Source organism: Leucoraja erinacea, chromosome 30, assembly GCF_028641065.1.
Source record: "Leucoraja erinacea ecotype New England chromosome 30, Leri_hhj_1, whole genome shotgun sequence".
Taxonomy (NCBI): domain Eukaryota; kingdom Metazoa; phylum Chordata; class Chondrichthyes; order Rajiformes; family Rajidae; genus Leucoraja; species Leucoraja erinaceus.
In genome coordinates, this window is record NC_073406.1 from 23,306,389 (window position 1) to 23,326,463 (window position 20,075).

Here is a 20,075-nt window from a genome sequence, read left to right on the forward strand (position 1 = left end):
AAGCTTTTGTGCCCTCTGATCCATTCTTGAATAGAAACCCACTCAGTTCCCCTCAACTAACACTCTCCTCCACCTGGAGGAATTTGCCCTCACCTTTAACTGCTTCTATTTTGACTCCTCTCATGTTCTTGAAATCAAAAGTGCAACCAAGTCAAGTCAAGTCATGTTTATTCGTCACATACACATACGTGATGTGTAGTGAAATGAAAAGTGGCAATGCTCGCGGACTTTATGCAAAAAGACAACCAAACAACCAACCAAACAAACTATAAACACACACATATTATTTTACATATTAAATATTGGAAGGAAAAAGTTCAGTAAAGTTAGTCCCTCGTGAGATAGGAGTTTACAGTCCGAATGGCCTCTGGGAAGAAACTCCTTCTCAACCTCTCCGTTCTCACAGCATGGCAACGGAGGCGTTTGCCTGACCGTAGCAGCTGGAACAGTCCGTTGCAGGGGTGGAAGGGGTCTCCCATGATTTTATTGGCCCTGGAGTTGCACCTCCTGATGTATAGTTCCTGCAGGGGGGCGAATGAAGTTCCCATAGTGCGTTCGGCTGAACGCACTACTCTCTGCAGAGCCTTCTTGTCCTGGGCAGAGCAATTCCCAAACCAGGTGGTAATATTTCCGGACAAGATGCTTTCCACAGCCACTGCGTAGAAGCATTGGAGGATCCTCGGAGACACTCTGAATTTCCTTGGTCACTTGTACTGATGGTCATTTGTACTGATCCCAGCTATGTCTGATTTTTTGTTGATTACCATATAACCATATAACAATTACAGCATGGAAACAGGCCATCTCGACCCTTCTAGTCGATTACCTAGAGCATCCTTTAACATTGGGGAGGCATAGCTAGGATTTATAGTCAGAACTTATTTCCCAGGCTGGAAATGTCCAAAATTAGAGGCATGGCTGGCCATGTGAGCGGGGGAAAGTTTAATGTTGATGTACAAGACATGTTTTTTATGCAGCGAGTGTTGGGGGCCTGGAATGCATTACCAAGAGTGGTGGTAGAGACAGGTATGGTAGTGACGCTTCAGAGGCTTTTAGATAGGCACATGGAAGTACAGGGAACATAGGGATATGGATTAAGTGCACAAACACTCTGGCCCATTCCTATGCTGTATGTCGCCATGTTCTAAGTAATTCAATGTTCATACCACTGGCTTGTCAGCTATGCAAGCAGAATATAAAGGGCAGTTTCACAAATTTGCATTTGACCTCAGTCTGGGCATGTGAGTGTTCAATGAAACAATCATTATTTTTACGTTTGCTCTCGCCGACGTACAGAACAGGAAGGTCGACATGGCAATGGAAAGGAGAGTTTCATTGGTGGTAAAGAAAGCTTTTGGTGTGCTGGCCTTTATAAATCAGAGCATTGAGTATAGAAGTTGGGATGTAATGTTAAAATTGTACAAGGCATTGGTGAGGCCAATTCTGGAATATGGTGTACAATTTTGGTCGCCTAATTATAGGAAGGATGTCAACAAAATAGAGAGAGTACAGAGGAGATTTGCTAGAATGTTGCCTGGGTTTCAGCAACTAAGTTACAGAGAAAGGTTGAACAAGTTAGGGCTTTATTCTTTGGAGCGCAGAAGGTTAAGGGGGGACTTGATAGAGGTTTTTAAAATGATGAGAGGGATAGACAGAGTTGACGTGGAAAAGCTTTTCCCACTGAGAGTAGGGAAGATTCAAACAAGGGGACATGACATGAGAATTAAGGGACTGAAGTTTAGGGGTAACATGAGGGGGAACTTCTTTACTCAGAGAGTGGTAGCTGTGTGGAATGAGCTTCCAGTGAAGGTGGTGGAGGCAGGTTCGTTTTTATCATTTAAAAATAAATTGGATAGTTATATGGATGGGAAGGGAATGGAGGGTTATGGGTCTGAGCGCAGGTATATGGGACTAGGGGAGATTATGTGTTCGGCACGGACTAGAAGGGTCGAGATGGCCTGTTTCCGTGCTGTAATTGTTATATGGTTATATGGTATGCAACCGGGAGATCCAACAGGCCTCTATACTCCAAACATATCCTGGCACCATTTGCCAACTCCTTCTGATTCCAAGAGGGATACATTGTGGCGAGCCGTGAATTGTTTAACTGACTGAAGGTAGGGGGATGAGATGTTTGTATAAGTTACCTAAAATTAAGAGAATTCAACCTTCAAATTCTTAATGGGAAAGTAGTGGGCAGAAAGGCATGTCATGCCTGGTTTAAAGAGCAAAAACTTGGAGTTTACAATGCCAAAATTGAAAAGTTGAGGAAAAACAAGGTGTACAGAGTTGCTTATTGGTTACAATCTGAGGAGTATGATGATGCTACTGATTATGATATGCCAATCTACCAGCTAGTAGCTGATCTTCTCCATAAAGACTTGGTCTTTTGCTAGAAATTGTAATTTCTTTACCTGTCTGTTATGGCATACAGTCTATAATACAATAATATTAAAGTTCTGATCTTGAGAATATCACATTTTTGAATTTTCAAGGCAGTCTGGGTGTTTATTACTATTTCCGTCGCAACAGTCAATTTTGTAATTAGCTACAATTAGGTAACTAGCTAATTATATGCCTTAATTTCAGGTAATCCAAGTAAGATGTTTCATATGTTTCAGACAGCTTCAATCTATAATAACTGAAATTTTCAATCAGTTCTCTTAATTTTTAAGAAGGTTATGGGCTTTTAGGTCAATTGATTGTCCTCGATCACAGCTTTTGTGTTAAGTCAATGGAAAAGCAAATTTCAAGATGCTAATTTCCGAGTATGAAAATGACCACAACATTTTTTAATACTGAAAATATGAAAGTGAATTAGGTATCAAATTAAAGTTATTTTTATGCTTTATCTGATGGTATATATTACAGGCTTGCTTTTTAAAATCTCAAAATGTTGTTACATTCCTAATCCTAGTATGCCGGAAGCTGCCTTGTACTCTATAATCTTTGTTCTTGAGCGACTGCGTGCGTCACGCCCTTTGACCTTGTGTTCAACCTCCCCTATACCCAGTCTGGGATGGCCTGCACTCCAGTTGGTTCAATTTCAAGTTGCAATAAAAGTTACGTGGAGTTGCAAATGAAAGTGAACGTCCGCAGCATCTTCGCCTAATAAGGGAATCGCCTGCCAAAGGTGTTGCCAAACCTGCTGGTGGTTTCCAGTTCCACAACAATCAGGGTGAAAAAGGGACCCCACCCGGAGTCACCTGTTCCTGTTCTCCGGAGATGCCGCCTGGCCCGCAAACTTACTCCAGCGTTTCGAGTCTTTCTTCCGTGTAAACCGGCATCTGCAGACGATTTTTGTTGCGCGAAGCGAGCGGACACTGAAAGCTGCATCCTCCGTGTTCCTGTCGCCGCTCGCAATGGATCCGAGTCCTCCCACCATCAGCGCCTCGTCTCCCCGCAGTAAGTCTTTCGGTGTCGGGGTGCGGGCGCCATGACGGGGCAGGGGGGGGGGGGGGAGACCTCCAGAGACAGCCCAGCCCGCACTTGTTTACATTTACTTTTTGCTGCCTGGCCACGGGTGCCATCCGTGTTTGTTTTTCCGGTAAATACGAGCAGGTTTTACCTCCGTTCAGTCTGGCTTTAAACCCCGACCATTAGGCCGCCATTGGGTGGGTTATGGATCTTTGGCTGAGACGGCGCTGCCCCCTGGCGGCGGGGAGGAGTATTACTGGGCGCGGCTGCCCCCTGGCGGCGGGGAGGGGTGGTGATCACCGCCGCTCGAAGCTCCAACGCAGGTGGACGTTGGGGAGCGGAGTGCCGGCCGGTCTGTGGTGATCTCCCGCCCGGATTCCAGGTAGAGAAATGGAGACTAGCTGTTCCATCAGCCTCCTGTCGGAGCGGTTACAGCCCGCGCTGGGCTCGGTGGCCCTTTATGTCCACTGTGAGGTTGGGGAGAGCGGCGAGTGGGCGACATAGTGGAGATGTGGAGGAACAATCCAGAAGGTCAGGACATGAGGAGGACGAGTTGGTTCTGAACCCCAGTGTCCGCCTCACCCCGTGGCTCCACCACATTTAATCAGGCCCGTAAAAAGGGGGTGGCTTGACAGGATTTGCGGAACCAGGGTTAGTTTACAGGGCAAGGCCAACGAATGCCCTTGCATTAGTAGAGGTAGTGGTAAATTCTTAAGGGGTTGGACAGGCTAGATGCAGGAAATATTTCCCGATGTTGGGGAAGTCCAGGACAAGGGGTCACAGCTTAAGGATAAGGGGGAAATCCTTTAAAACCGAGATGAGAAGAACTGTTTTCACACAGAGAGTGGTGAATCTCTGGAACTCTCTGCCACAGAGGGTAGTTGAGGCCAGTTCATTGGCTATATTTACGAGGGAGTTAGATGTGGCCCTTGTGGCTAAGGGGATCAGGTAGCAATGTTACAAAATTTTGAGATTTAAAAAATCAAGTCTGCAATTTATCCCGTCAGATAAAGCATAACAATAAGTTTAATTTGACACCTAATTCACTTTCATATCTCAAGTATTAAAAAAGTTATGGCCATTTTCATACTCGGAAATTAGCATCTTGTTCCCTATTGATTTTCAATGGACATTACAAAAAAGCTGTGATCTTGGATAGTCAAAAGCCCATTTCTTAAGGAAAGATTAACATTTTTAAATAGCCTAAGTGTCCAAAGATTATTCACAAATAATTCACAATGTAACATGATTTTTATATCTAATGTACATTAATTTATAGGCCAAATGGAAGGAATTTAGTGTTCAATTGCTGTAAATAAATGCCCATTTAAATCGGCTTTCTAGTGGGTTCATGTGAACGCGCTGGTTTAGAACGTTGACATCGCGCTGGATTAGTGCCCTCAAATGCCGAGAAAAATACTGCGGGATATAAAAAGCCCAAAATGAACTACTCGCTATAGATAACTTGATATATAGGGTTGTATATATGCCCCATTTAATGTAAAAATAAGGTACATACCTTTAATTGTTTGCTTTATAAAACCCTGGGGCTGCGAGAGGTTGCGGAATGAGACAGTAATTTTAAAACTATTATAACTATATTATCGAGGCCTATAAAACTAATAATACCTTTTGCGACCGGGTCTTGCAGCGATTTTTCGTTAATGATTTACTAGGCTGAACATCTGCGATTAGTACAGCCTAGTAAAAATCGCGTTTTAAACCCGCCCCCTCCAAACAGCGCCAAAATCGCGGACATGGCTGTGGGCAGATTCCCAATGACGATTCAGGTAGGTTTTGTAACATACCTACATCAGGGGGTATGGAGAGAAGGCAGGTACGGGATATTGAGTTGGATGATCAGCCATGATCATATTGAATGGCGGTGCAGGCTCGAAGGGCCGAATGGCTTACTCCTGCACCTAATTTCTATGTTTCTAAATGGCAATATACATTCAGGAGCACCTGTTCCGTTGTTTTGCACAATCCGCAGGCATTGCCACTTTCATTTTACTGCACATCTTGTATGTGTATGTGACAAATAGACTTGACTTGACGATAAGTGATTTTCTGTTTTTCACAACCAAGGCACAAGATAGGCAAAAGACGCCATCCACATGATCGCTATATACAAGCTAGGGGTATGCTCGTAACTAGTCAGGGTTAAATCTTCGCCAGCATCCATTCTTATAGAAGGCACAATAGTTGTATGTTGGACCCAGTTTAAAGTGATTCTGTATGAGGTACACCTTCTGAGCATCTGAGAGGTTGGCAATGGCTTTAGCAGCTTCTTCATTGGTGGTGGTAGAATTAAGGATTACTAGACCAAGTGCAGACCCATAGGGTCTGTTCCCCCAATGCGTGGTCGCGGGGGGGGGGGGGGAAGGGGGGGACGTTATAGGGTGATTTCACTAAAGATCACTGGAGCGTAGATCCGCACCCACGTGACCAAAAATCTCAAGTGGAGGACATTCTAGAGTTCCGGTACATGTTAGTGGATGGGAAAACTTTCCCACCCGTTAAAAACATAGAAAACGGCCAGGTTTTGATCTGCAATTTATTGTGCCAGTCGGGGTGACCGTGAGGCACAGCTACCTAGATTTACAGGGGGGAAAAAAAGATAGAAACTAAGGTAAATTAAAGAGGGAGCTGAAGGTGCCAATCCAGCGGAAGTGAACAACCGACATTTGCCATGGAGATTTAAAGGTCCAAAATATCGGGAATTATCGCGTTTGTTCGCTGAATTTCATCAAAAGTAAATCAATAATGCCTTACTTTTGATGAAATTCAGCGAGCAAACTGACTCTTTTTTCTTACTCTGGGGAAGAGATTTTTTTCTTACTCTGGGGCACCCCCCCCTTTCGGACGGCCATGTTTAACCTGCTCTGCACCCACTCATAAATTTACACAGAATCCCATAGATATATAGCCCTTTGAACATAGAAACTGGAGTTTTCCCGTTGCCTTTGCTCTGACAATCTACATGAAGAGTCACCACCCAAACCTGCACTGTCCATTTCCCTCCACATCCGCTGAGTTCCACCAGCTGCTCTCCCTTTCCTTTTGCTGCAGATGAACTCCAGCCCCTGAGTTTCTTGTGACTAGTAAGGTTGACTGATATTGTTTTTGCCTCAACATTTTCTCTTCCAAGCCCGTTTTCCAAAAATCAATCGATCTCATTTTTTATCGGAGCTGCCACAAATTACACAAGAATTACAAAGATTTTATGCCCTCTGCGTGAAGATATGTCTGACCTCTGTCCTGAATGACTGACCCCAATGATTTTACATGGTCCATGGTTTTAAGCAGTTTGGCCAAGGGTAAGATTATTTCTGCACCCAACTTATTTCCACCAGAACCAGTGTATGGATCAAGTGTTCCCAACCTTTTTCTTCGCGTTTACCCCAGGCAACTTTAATCGCGCATAACAATGTTATTTCATTTATTTCTGAACAACTTATGATTGTTGATTGTTCCATTGTTTAAAAAGGGTTCTAAGAGTAAACCTAGCAATTATAGACCTGTTAGTTTGACTTCAGTGGTGGGCAAATTAATGGAAAAGATACTTAGAGATAATATATATAAGCATCTAGATAAACAGGGTCTGATTAGGAACAGTCAACATGGATTTGTGCCTGGAAGGTCATGTTTGACTAATCTTGAATTTTTTGAAGAGGTTACTAGGGAAATTGACGAGGGTAAGGCAGTGGATGTTGTCTATATGGACTTCAGTAAGGCCTTTGACAAGGTTCCTCATGGAAGGTTGGTTAAGAAGGTTCAACTGTTGGGTATAAATGCAGGAATAGCAAGATGGATTCAACAGTGGCTGAATGGGAGAAGCTAGAGGGTAATGGTATATGGCTGTTTATCGGGTTGGAGGCAGGTGACTAGTGGGGTGCCTCGGGGATCTGTGTTGGGTCCTTTGTTGTTTGTCATGTACATCAATGATCTGGATGAAGGTGTGGTAAATTGGATTAGTAAGTATGCAGACGATACCAAGATAGGGGGTGTTGTGGATAATGAAGAGGATTTCCAAAGTCTACAGAGTGATTTAGGCCATTTGGAAAATGGGCTGAAAGATGGCAGATGGAGTTTAATGCTGATAAATGTGAGGTGCTACACCTTGGCAGGACAAATCAAAATAGGAAGTACATGGTAAATGGTAGGGAATTGAAGAATACAGTTGAACAGAGGGATCTGGGTATAACCGTGCATAGTTCCTTGAAGGTGGAATCTCATATAGATAGGGTGGTAAAGAAAGCTTTTGGTATGCTAGCCTTTATAAATCAGAGCATTGAGTATAGAAGCTGGGATGTAATGTTAAAATTGTACAAGGCATTGGTGAGACCAAATCTGGAGTATGGTGTACAATTTTGGTCGCCCAATTATAGGAAGGATGTCAACAAAATAGAGAGAGTACAGAGGAGATTTACTAGAATGTTGCCTGGGTTTCAACAACTAAGTTACAGAGATAGGTTGAATAAGTTAGGTCTTTATTGTCTGGAGCGTAGAAGGTTGAGGGGGGACTTGATAGAGGTCTTTAAAATGATGAGAGGGATAGACAGAGTTGATGTGGACAAGCTTTTCCCTTTGAGAATAGGGAGGATTCAAACAAGAGGACATGACTTCAGAATTAAGGGACAGAAGTTTAGGGGTAATATGAGGGGGAACTTCTTTACTCAGAGAGTGGTAGCGGTGTGGAATGAGCTTCCAGTGGAAGTGGTGGAGGCAGGTTCATTGGTATCATTTAAAAATAAATTGGATAGGCATATGGATGAGAAGGGAATGGAGGGTTATGGTATGAGTGCAGGCAGGTGGGACTAAGGGGAAAAAAAAAATTTGTTCGGCACGGACTTGTAGGGCCGAGATGGCCTGTTTCCGTGCTGTAATTGTTATATGCTTATATGATGAACAGATACCCGGTAAACCAGAACCAAACACATTCAGTCAATGAGAACAAATATGTACAAATCCAGAATCAACTAATTTATCCCCTGGGGTTAAATTTACCCCAGGTTGGGAACCCTTGGTATAGATACATGATAAGAGAATAACCTTTAGTGCAAGGTAAAATCAGCAAAGTTATCAAAGAGGTAGATAATAGTTCACCACTGCTCTCTAGTTGTGGTAGGATGATTCAGTCGCCTGATTACAGCTGGGTAGAAACTGTATCCGAATCTGGAAGCCGAAGACCAAGGTTCGAAGATAGACACAAAATGTTGGAGTAACTCAGCGGGACCGGCTGAAACTCGGGGGAGAAGGAATGGGTGACGTTTCGGATGGAGGCACTTCTTCAGACCAGGGTTCGATCATGATTTTGGGTGCAGTCTGTGTACGTAGTCTGTAAGTTCTTCAAGATCTTCGGTTTCCTCCAATACTTCACAGGAGTAAGGTTTGTAGGTTAATTGGCTTGGTACGTGTCAGTTGTCCCTAGTTGTGTAGGATAGTGTTAGTGTGCGGGGATCGCTGGTCGATGCAACCAATTTCTGTTCTCTACACGGACCAAAATCTCTGTAACTCCTGTTATTTCATCCCACCCAACTCGCCCCATTCCTGGTGTATTTATTCATATTGTTGTCATTTTTTTCCTGCAGAATGCAGTCATTCAGCCCATTAAACCCACGATGACTCTCGGAGCATTCATATTGATCTCAATCCCCCAAGCATATCCCTAACATTTATACTGGCACACACCTACTAATCTCCTCTCCAGCTTGCTTCTCCCACTGGCCATCTATGTGAGGGGTAATTTTCAGCAGCTATTTAAACCTAACGACCAGCATGTCTTTCCAGCAGTGAGTTGTGGGCGGCGCGACCGACGTCGCAGGGGCCTCTGCAGTCTGCGTATTTTTTTTTTTTTTTGTCCTGTTGAGAGTTTAGTTTGTAGTGTGTTTTTAAATGTGTATATGTGGGGAGAGGGGTGGGGGAAACTTTTAAATCTCTTCCCTGTACGGGAAACCCGACCTTTTCCCTGTCGGATCTCTGTTGCCGTTGGGGCCTAGCGCCGTGCAGCGGCCTCCAACTGGAACGACCCGGAGGCTCATGTCACGGAGCCTGTGGAGCTGCGGACCTACCTCCGTGGAGCTGGCCAGCTTCGGAACGTGGAGAGCTGTGGTGGCGCGCTGCTGCGACCCGACTCCGGGGGTGGTGACACCGGGAGCTCGCGGGTCCCCGGTGGGAGACCGCTTTGCGGGGCACCGGCAACGGCGACTTCTCCCACCCGAATTGCGGGGTTTAGAGTGACCTGGAGCGGGGCCTTACAACGCCCGGCGCGGCTTTAATTTGCCGCGGACTTGCTAGCGCCTGCCGGGGGCTCCAACACCAAGACACGGGGCAGGGCCTTACATCGCCCGGCGTGGCTTTGAGTGGCCGCAGACTTGCTAGCGCCCGCCGGGGGCTTTGACCTCGACTTCGGGAGAGGAATGGAGAGCAGGGGAGAGACAAGACTTTGCCTTCCATCACAATGAGGAGGAGACTCACTGTGATGGATGTTTGTGTGAATTGTCTTGGTTCTTTTCTTGTATGGCTAAGGAAACCAAATTTCGTTTGAACCTCATGTGAGGTTCAAATGACAAATAAAAGGTATTGTATTGTATTCAGAGCAGTGAAGAGAAACAGATCACAGACTGCATACGTACTGCATAAGTGGTCAGAATGAAACATGGGTTGCCGGAGATGTGAGACAGCTCCACCACCTGCGGCTGCCATTCCCACATTGGTTTAATTTATTATTATTGTCATTGTACGAAGGTAGTGAAAAGTTTTGTTTTTTTTTGTGCTATCCAGTCAATGGAAAGACTATTCATGATACAATCAAGGCATCTGCAATGCACGGATAAAGGATAAAGGTACAACATTCAATGCAAATTATAACATTGAAGTCCGATAAAGTTTGTTAACGATAGTTTAAAGGTCTCCAATGAGGTATATGGGCTGTCCGGACCACACTCTAGAAGATAAGAGGTCCATTCAGTTGCCTGATTAACAGCTGGAAAGAAACTGTTCTTGAAACTGGAAGTGTGTTTTCAAACGTCTGTACTTCTTGCATGATGGGAGAAGAGGAAGTGGCCGGTGCGTGAGGCAGGTCCTTGATTCTGGATAGTTATATGGATGGGAAGGGAATGGAGGGTTATGGTCTGAGCGCAGGTATATGGGACTAGGGGAGATTATGTGTTCGGCACGGACTAGAAGGGTCGAGATGGCCTGTTTCCGTGCTGTAATTGTTATATGGTTATTATATTCTACTGGTGGCCTTGCCGAGGCAGCATGAAGTGTAGTTGGAGTTAATGGAAGAGAGATTGGTTTGTGCAATGCTCTGGTCTATGTCCACAACTCTCTAGAATTTCTTGCAGTCTTGGATGGAGCTGTTCCCTAACCAGCCTCTGATACATCCTGGCAAAATGATTTCTGCAGCGCAACTGTACAAGTTGGTGAGGGTTAGTGGGAACATGCCTAACTTACTAAGCCTTCTATAAGAAGTAGAGGCGTTGGTGTGCTTTCTTGGCTAAAGATTTGATGTGGCTGGTTGAGGAAAAATTTACTGGTGATATTTAATCCTATGAACTTGAAGTTTTCGACCATCTCTACTTCAGCACCATCAATATACACTGGGGATTGTGTACTACTTTGCTTCCTGAAGTCAATCACAATCTTCTTTATCTTGCTGGCGTTGAGGGAGAGATTGTTGTCTTGGCAACAAATTACCAGATTCTCAATCTCTGTGGAATATAGACCCCGTGGAGGCATTGTATGGAATTATATAACTGGTTTGGACTGATGGTGGGGTGGGAGGGATGGAGTGTCTGCTGCCCATATGCTTTCTGTAAGAGCAGTCGATTTACTGCCATTGTTTATGTATGTAAAACCGAAGGGGCGGGATCTATGTGACACGTGATTTGTTGCCTTCCATCCGGGGCGAGATCTATGTGTGCACGTGATGGATGTGGTCTGTTGTTCAGGAAGTCATGGGTCCAGTTGCAGACACGAGTGCTGACTCCAAGTTCCACGAGTTTGGAGATTGGCTTGGTTGAGATACTCGTATTGAAAGCTTTCAAAGCCAAGAAACTGAGAGAAAAGAAAATGTCCTTACAAGAGACTGGTGGGAGGAGATGCCGACAAATGGACAGAAACTTTCTGTTATTATTTCCATGCTTTTGTATTTCAATTGGAGAGGATAAACGGAAGGAAAACTCTATGAGGCTTGGTATGAATTGGAAGTGTCAAAGATTAAACCGGAGGGAGATCTGGTGATGTCTGAATTAATAGTCCAGGGCTTCTCTGATCAATCCTTTTCAGAAATTGGAAAATGTGATTGTTTTTCCGTTATTGCTCATGTGCTAGTGCGAACAAATGCATGTCAAATCCATAGATTCCTTAGAGAAATATATTTACATTTTTCCTGTTGTTTTCAGGTACAAAAAGTGCAGACTTGAAAAAGGTAAGTGTCATCACATTTCTAGTGATAGTAACATTTCACATAATTAATCCAAAATACAGTATTAGCTTTCCATTTCTTATTCTGCTGGTGTTAATAAGTCTTTCCTTCTTGTCAAATAAAATTAGCCAAATACAAAGTTTTCTGGCATTTGCATTCTTTCAGTTTATTGTAGTCAGGATATTTAGCTTAAAATGTTATGCATGATATTCTCCATATATCACCCAGAGTAATAATAACAAGGAACTGCAGATGGTGGCTGAGACAAAATATAGAGGCAGCACTCCAGAGAACATACATAAGTGATGATTCTGGTGGGGACCCTTTTTCAGACTGATTGTAGTGGACCTGAAGAGGTGAGGTGCTGTTCCTCCAATTTGCATTTGGTCTGGCAACAGAGGAGGCCCCGGACTGAAAGTGAAGGGGAGTTAAATTGATTTACAACCGAGAACTCCAATGGGCCTTGGCAGACGGAGCACTTGTTCAGTGAAACAGTGGCTGAGTCTATGCTTTGTCTACCCAATATATAGGAGCTAGCATCGGGAACACTAGGTTCAGTAGGTTAGAGGAGATGCATGTGAATCTCTGTCTCATTAGGAAGGAATCTTGGGGTCCCTGGAAGGAGTGAGGGAGGAGATACAAGGACAGGTATTACATCTCCTGAGATTGCAGGATAAAGTACCTGTGGGAAGGGATGAGTGAACCAAGGACTTGTGAACGGAATGGTCTCCCTGGAAGGCGGAAAGGGGTGTAGAAGACTGGAGTTATGACTGTTTTTGTCTTTCAATGCTAAAAACTAAACAGCGGCTCTTTTATTCTATTTCTTTTCCACAGCTTTTTCTGTAAAATTATGAGGACAAGAGTAATTATGCACTTACAATTTTATGCCTGGCTATAAATGGTATTTTGCATCAATTCCCCAAAAGATTGTAATTCTCTTGACCCCCATTGAAAACCTGCCAAAAATGGTGTTGATTATCCTATGGAAAACAGTACTGCTGTACAGCTACACACTGTAGAGTGAAATAATAAATATATATTTGAAATTTCACAGTCTAACTTTTTGCCATTTTTTTTCAAATGTTATTAATCTATATATTTAAATTTTTAATTGCAGATTTACTTCATTCTGTTACTGATTTATCAATTTTCACAAGTAACTGCGTGTGGTCCAGGCAAATATGAACATAATGGTGTCTGCTGCTCATTGTGTTCAGCTGGTAAGTGATAGCCAATATTTTATACATTCTTTACCACAATGCTAACAAAGGTCATTTCCTTTTACGTTCGTATGTGCTGCACATATGATTTTGTTAAAGTAAATTATGTCATAAATGATCTTTTATTTCATTAATGATGTTACCCATATCCTATGAAAAAAGATAGCAGCTACCTTCTTTTTGTTTTGTTAATATTGAAAGTTTGGTTTAATATTTTTGTACACCAGAGGTTTTTCATATGTGGTAATTTCTCAGAGGATTTAAAGAATATATGGGTTGAAACTGGCATCGAGAGACCCAGCCAGTGCTGGACCACAGATATTGTCCTGAGTCCATCCCCGAGGCCTGGCCTTCGATTTGCACATCTCTTAAATGGCCTCCCGCTATGATCCAGCAGCCCATGGACCTCTGTCCTTGGTCAACTAGCTCAATTCTTTACATATATTTTGTGTTTTTTTTTTTTACATGGATTGTGTCAGATTGATTTTTACTAAAATTTTTCTAACGTGGAGAAGCTTTACAAATACTAATAGAGTTGTCCTTATGGCTGCTCTGCCAAATAATGATACAATATCCATAAATGTTCAGGATTATTGTTGTAGATCAAAGTTAATGATGTTGAGGATGCTCTCCTGCAGTTTCACATTTCCATGCCTCTTCGTACTTCATATTTCCCATAATACTATAGGCTTTTGAATGAAAATTGCTGCTGCTGGGTATTTGATCCATTCAAGCACCTTCTACAAAGCTGTGAGCAGGACAGAATGAACAATGCTCTGGAACATAGCAGGGTGGAATCCTCACTGAGGCCCCTGGGTGGTTAAGTTGGGTAATCCTGAAAAAGGCATGGCCGTCATTATTAACTCGTGCCCTGAAAATGCAAATAAAGCACCAACTTGCTTGCATTTTTTTTGTGTTTCCTGAATCAGACCAATGTTCTCCAATCATAAGATTAAACAACGTCGGGCATCAGCAGAAAAATAAAGATTGGAAAGACAAGGGCATAGTGAGAAAGTTAGATACAGTGGAAGTAAGAACACTTTTAAAATCCTGTATGCAGCATCAGTGGAATGAAAAAACAAAAATTGAACTTCCATGGCTTCTGGGTTTCACTTGTCAAAAGTGGCTTGAAATTATTATTTCCTCCATATTACAGCAACTCAAACCTCTTCCGGTGTTGTTTAGTATAGAGCCAGCTTTCCATGAAAACAGACATCAGTGATGAGTTGGCCATAACCTTCAGCACAACAGGGTAACGTTTGCCAATGGAAGAGAGGGTGTGAAGATTAACACCACAAACCTGGCACAAAGCTGATGGTGAACAAGGGAGCAATGAGTGCTGCTTCTTCCGTGGCAAACACTAACTGCAGCCACCACATTCAAAGCTTTGGATCTGTCTCTGCAAGTTCCTTTGAATCAACTGGTAGGATAAACAATCTAATCTGCAGTTGTACAGGGTCTTGGTGAGACCACACCTGGAAGTATTGCGTACAGTTTTGGTCTCCTAATCTGAGGAAAGACATTCTTGCCATAGAGGGAGTACAGAGAAGGTTCACCAGACTGATTACTGGGATGTCAGGACTTTCATATGAAGAAAGGCTGGATAGACTCGGTTTGTACTCGCTAGAATTTAGAAGATTGAGGAGGGATCTTATAGAAACTTACAAAATTCTTAAGGGGTTGGACAGGCTTGATGCAGGAAGATTGTTCCCGATGTTGGTGAAGTCGAGAACAAGGGGGTCACAGTTTAAGGAAAAGGGGGAAATCTTTTAGGACCGAGATGAGGAAAACCTTTTTCAAACAGAGAGTGGTGAATCTCTGAAATTCTCTGCCGCAGAAGGTAGTTGAGGCCAGTTCATTGGCTATATTTAAGAGGGAGTTAGATGTGGCCCTTGTGGCTAAAGGGATCAGGGGGTATGGAGAGAAGGCAGGTACAGGATACTGAGTTGGATGATCAGCCATGATCATATTGAATGGCGGTGCAGGCTCGAAGAGCCGAATGGCCTACTCCTGCACCTATTTTCTATGTTTCTAACATCAGCATTCTTTACCAGGTCTACGGCTACTTGTCTGTACGGATTTTGTACATTCTCCTTGCGATCTGCGAGGGTTTTCTCCGAGATCTCTGGTTGTTGCTCCCACACTCAAGGCGAACAGGCTTGTAGGTTCATTGGCTGGAGATAATTGTAAATTGTCCTGAGTGTGTGTAGGATAGCATTAAAGCCCTGTCCCACTGTGCGAGTTCACACAAGAGCTCTCGAGTTTAAAAAAAATCAGACTCGAGGTAAGCACGCAAAATGAACGTAGTGGGTACGTCGGAGCTCGGGACGTCTCTTAGCGCTAATGGCAGGTACTCGGGAAACATGGTAACTCATGAAGATTTTTCAACATGTTGAAAAATGTCCACGAGTAAAATATACTCTGGATGGAAAAATTTGATACTTTTTAACTACTAGTTATACTACAGGTGCACAACCTTTTATCCGGTGTTCCGGAAACCGAAAAACTCCGAAAACCGGCCATTTTTTCCCAGGATGTCGTCTGCACACCAAAGCTCGCGTTTGGCGCCAAACCTGACCCGAAACGACCCACGGTCAACCCAGGTCTGTACTACTGTAGCGGCTGCCTCCTCCCCGGAGACCGGGGAGACACTTAAACATCTGTAAATCATTGCTTAAATGTTAGTCAGTTAGTTTGGAGGGCTTTTATGTGAAGGGGGGGGGGGGGGGGGTGAAGGGGGGGGTAAACTTTAATTCTTAGTCCCCTACCTGGTCGGAGAGGCGGGGAGCGGTCAATGCCTTACCGGGTCGCCGTGCAGTAAGCTCCGTAGCGCTGTGGCCGCCAACTCCCAGCTGGGGCTGCGGGCGTCCGGCCGCGGGCGGCGCCGTTTGTAGCTCCGACCCCGGCAACTCTACCCCTGGCTGCGAGGCGCTCCAAATCCACCGCGGCCGGACGCCCGCTGCCCCAGCTCCGCGAATGTTGGGAGTCGGCAGCGTCGCAGCGCTGGGAAACCAGCGGGGAGCGGGCAATGCCTTACCGGATCACAGTGCGGTAAGCTCCGGACCGCTGTGGCCGCCGACTCCCAACATTCGCGGAGCTGGGGCTGCGGGCGTCCAGCCGCGGGTGACGCTGGATTTGGAGCGCCTCGCAGCCAGGGGTAGAGTTGCCGGGGTCGGAGCTCCAACCGGCGCCGCCCGCGGCCGGACAGAGCCCGCAGCTCCGCAATGTTGGGAGTCGCCGACCAGGTAGGGGACTAAGAATTAAAGTTTCCCCCTTCACACCCCACCACCACCACCACCACATAAAATCCCTCCAAACTAACTGACTAACATTTATGCAATGATTTACAATGATTGGCCCGTCTCCGGGGGGAGGCAGCCACTCCAGACTTTTCAAGCCGCCCGCGCTACCTACCTAATCTACGCTAAAAATCTTCCATTCGGAAATCCGAAAATGTCCGAAATCCGACAAGTGTCTGGTCCCAAGGCTTTCGGATAAAAGGTTGTGCACCTGTACTAATATTTCTCGAGCTTCTATGTCTTCTTCCCATTAGCAGCAGTGAGGTAATGTTGCCAGAGTGGTGTGGGTCCTTGGTCACGTGGATCTTACATGAATTAGTTCCACATCCCTCTGACTTGTTCATACAAGTACCTATCGAGATGCCTTTTAAATGTTGTAACTGTTCCTGTCTCCACCTCCTCCTCTGGGACCTCATTCCAGATACCAACTACTTTTTGTGTGAATAATGTACCTCACAAATCCCCTTCAAATCTCTCTCTCTCGTTTTAATAGAGGATAACAAAGGTAGGAGAGATAGAAGTCCAACTGGCAGGAAAATTAAGTGGGAGTGTCAGTTTGGTTGGATGCTGCTGATATGCTGAATATTTACATTTCCAGTTTTTATTTGTTTCAGATTCAAACTTTATTGTCATTGTGCAGTTTACAAGTACAGAGACAACGAAATGCAGTTAGCATCTCACCCAGAAGTGTGAACACAGAATAATGGAACAGTAAAAAAATATATATATGTATATACAGTAGCAGTAGGGCAATTTTCGGAGGGAGGGAGATTGGAAATTACCAAGGTACAGCACCTCATATTTCGCTTGGGTTGTTTGCACCCCAGCGGTATGGACTTTGGCTTCTCCAATTTCAGGTAGACCTTGCTTTCTCCTTCCTCCCCCTCTCATTCCCAGCTCTCCCATGGCCTACTATCTCCCGCCTCTTCCTTTATTTTTCCTGTCCCATTACCCCCCCCCCCCCCCTCTCGACATTAGTCTGAAGTAGGGTCTCGAGCAGAAACGTCGCCTATTCCTTCGCTCCACAGATGTTGCCTCCTCCGCTGATTTTCTCCAGCTTTTTTTGTCTACCAATGGGTTCCAACTGGCCACATCTTCCCATCTCCTCCCTGTCGGCTTTCCGCAGAGACTGCTCCCTCCGTAACTCCCTGGTCAATTCATCCCTTCCCACCCAAACCACCCCCTCTCCTGGCACTTTTCCCTTCCAACCGCAGGGAACCTACACTTGTCGCTTTACCTCCCCATTGACTCCATTCATGGACCCAAGTAATCTTTCCAGGTGAGGCACTTCATCTATTGCATCCAACCTCATCTATTGCATCCGCTGCTCTAGGTGTCAGCTGTTCTACATCGGTGAGACCAAGTGTAGCTTGGCGATCGCTTCGTCCAACACCTCCGCTCAGTTCACAATAACCAATCTGTCCTGGGCCTCCTCCATGGCCAGAGTGAGGCCCAGCGTAAATTGGAGAGCAGCACTTCATATTTCACTTGAGCAGATTACACCCCAGTGGCATGAACATTGACCTCCTATTTCAGGTAGTCCCTGCTTTCTCTTCCCCCTCCCCAGCTCTCCCTCAGCCCACTGTCTCCGCCTCTTCTTTTCTTCTCCCCTCCCCCCACCCTCACATCAGTCTGAAGAAGGGACTGGACCCGAAACGTCGCCTATTTCCTTTGCTCCACAGATGCTGCCTCAACCGCTGAGTTTTGTCTACCCATTCACACAAGATTTGTTATACCACTTTCCTCACCCACTCCCTATACATTAGGGGCAAAATTACAGAGACAAGTTAACCTACAAAGCCAATGCGTTTTTGGGATGTGGGAGGAAACACACGCTTGCAGAGAGAAAGTGCAAATTCAACACAGACAGTGCCCGAGGACAGGAGCGAACACAGATCTCTGGCGTGTGAGGCAGCAAGTCTACCAGCTGTGCCACTATATTTTGTTTTCCAACACACAAAAAATTATACGTTGATAACTTTGGTTACTAAGAAAAAGTAACTATCCATTTTCAGTGTTAAATCTCTAAGTGACACTATGTCCTCCTTTACAGCTACTGTATGTTTTAATTCGGTTCAAGACTATGGGGCGGTACATTGGCCATAAAGTTGTTGCCTAAAAGTGCCAGAGACCGGGAATTGATCCTGAATATGGGTGCTATCTGTATGGAGTTTGCTCCGGTAATGTGGCCGTGCCTATCGGCTGCGGCTCGACTACAGCCCGTCTGTCTTTTTTTAATTTTTTGTCTCGTTAAATATGTGTCTTGACTCTAGTTTTTATAATTTTTCTTTAGCTGGGTATATGAGGGGGGGGGGGGGGGAACCGTTAATCTCTTCCCTGTATGGGAACCCGACTTTTTCCCTGTTGGGCCTCCGGTGTCGTTGGGCCTAACATCGTGGAGCTGGCCGCGGCCTCTGGCCGGGACCAGCCTGGGGGCTACAGTCGCAGAGCCTGCGGTCCTGCCATCGCACAGCTGGCCGTCTCTGGAGCGGGGAGAGCTGTGGTGGCGCGCGGCTGCGATCCGACATCGGAGCTTCGGAGGCTCTGGCCGCAGGCCTGGTGGACAGAAACGTTGGGAGCTTGCAGGTCCCTGGTGGGAGACCGCTTTTCGGCGCTCCCGCAATGGCAACTTCCCCCACTTGAATCGCGGGGTTTAAAGGACTCGGAGCGGGGCCTAACATCGCCTGGCATGCCTTAAACGGCCACAAGACTTATCACGCCCGCCGGGTGCTTTAACATCGGGAGCCCCAGTTCGCCTCGACGCTGCAGTTGGACTGCTGGACCGTGGGAGAAGAACAAAGGGAAGAGATAAGAAGGTACACAAAAAAGCTGGAGAAACTCAGCGGGTGCAGCAGCATCTGTGGAGCGAAGGAAAAAGGCAACGTTTCGGCCGAAACCCTTCTTCAGACAGCTAAGAAGAGATAAGCCTTCCATCACAGTGAGGACATGTTGGAGATTTCATTGTGTGTGTCTTGGTTTTTTTTTGTAATGTAAGACTGTAGAAAATGCAATTTCGTTCAAACCAAGCTGTTTGAATGAGTTCAAGTGAGTTTATTGTCATGTGTCCCTGATAGGACAATGAAATTCTTGCTTTGCTTCAGCACACAGAACATAGTAGGCATTTACTACAAAACAGATCACTGTGTCCATATACCATAATATAAATATATACACACATGAATAAATAAACTGATAAAGTGCAAATAACAGATAATGGGTTATTAATGGTCAGAGTTTTGTCAGAGCCAGGTTTAATAGCCTGATGGCTGCGGGGAAATAGCTATTCCTGAACCTGGTATAATGACAATAAAAGGCATTCTATTCTATCGCATGGGTTTGCTCCGGGTGCTCTTGTTTCCTTCCACATTCCAAAGCTTTGCAGGAACCTTTTTCAGTACCAACCCAAAATGTAATATTTTCCTTTTTCCAGAGATTCCGTCTGACCTGTTGAGTTACTCCTGCTTTTTGTGTCTACAGTTTAAACCAGCATCCGCAGTTCCTTTACTACACACAAAATACTATACAATAGAACTTTATTAATCCCAAGAAGGAAATTGTGTGTGTGTGGGTATATATATTATACACACACACACCCACACACACACTTATATATTTATATAGTTATATATTCATATATAAATATACACTTGTTTTCTCGTTTATAACATTATTTACGGAGTACCATGTTTACATATTCTGTTATGC

General features: G+C 44.8%; 1 protein-coding gene across 3 annotated transcripts in view; it reads left to right on the forward strand.

Annotated features, from left to right (window-relative positions):
• The first annotated feature begins 2,992 nt into the window (after positions 1-2,992).
• Positions 2,993-20,075, forward strand: part of LOC129711749 (tumor necrosis factor receptor superfamily member 5-like) — a 42,295-nt gene continuing 25,212 nt past the window's right edge. For 2 of the 3 annotated variants that reach the window (XM_055659673.1, XM_055659675.1), the window contains exons 1-3: positions 2,993-3,405; positions 11,829-11,854; positions 12,969-13,071. In XM_055659673.1, coding sequence (XP_055515648.1) covers positions 3,363-3,405; positions 11,829-11,854; positions 12,969-13,071 — 172 coding nt within the window. In that variant the 5' untranslated portion in view covers positions 2,993-3,362. Of the gene's footprint in view, positions 3,406-3,911; positions 3,949-11,828; positions 11,855-12,968; positions 13,072-20,075 lie in introns of those variants that run through there. The other variant, XM_055659674.1, reaches the window with a different exon arrangement.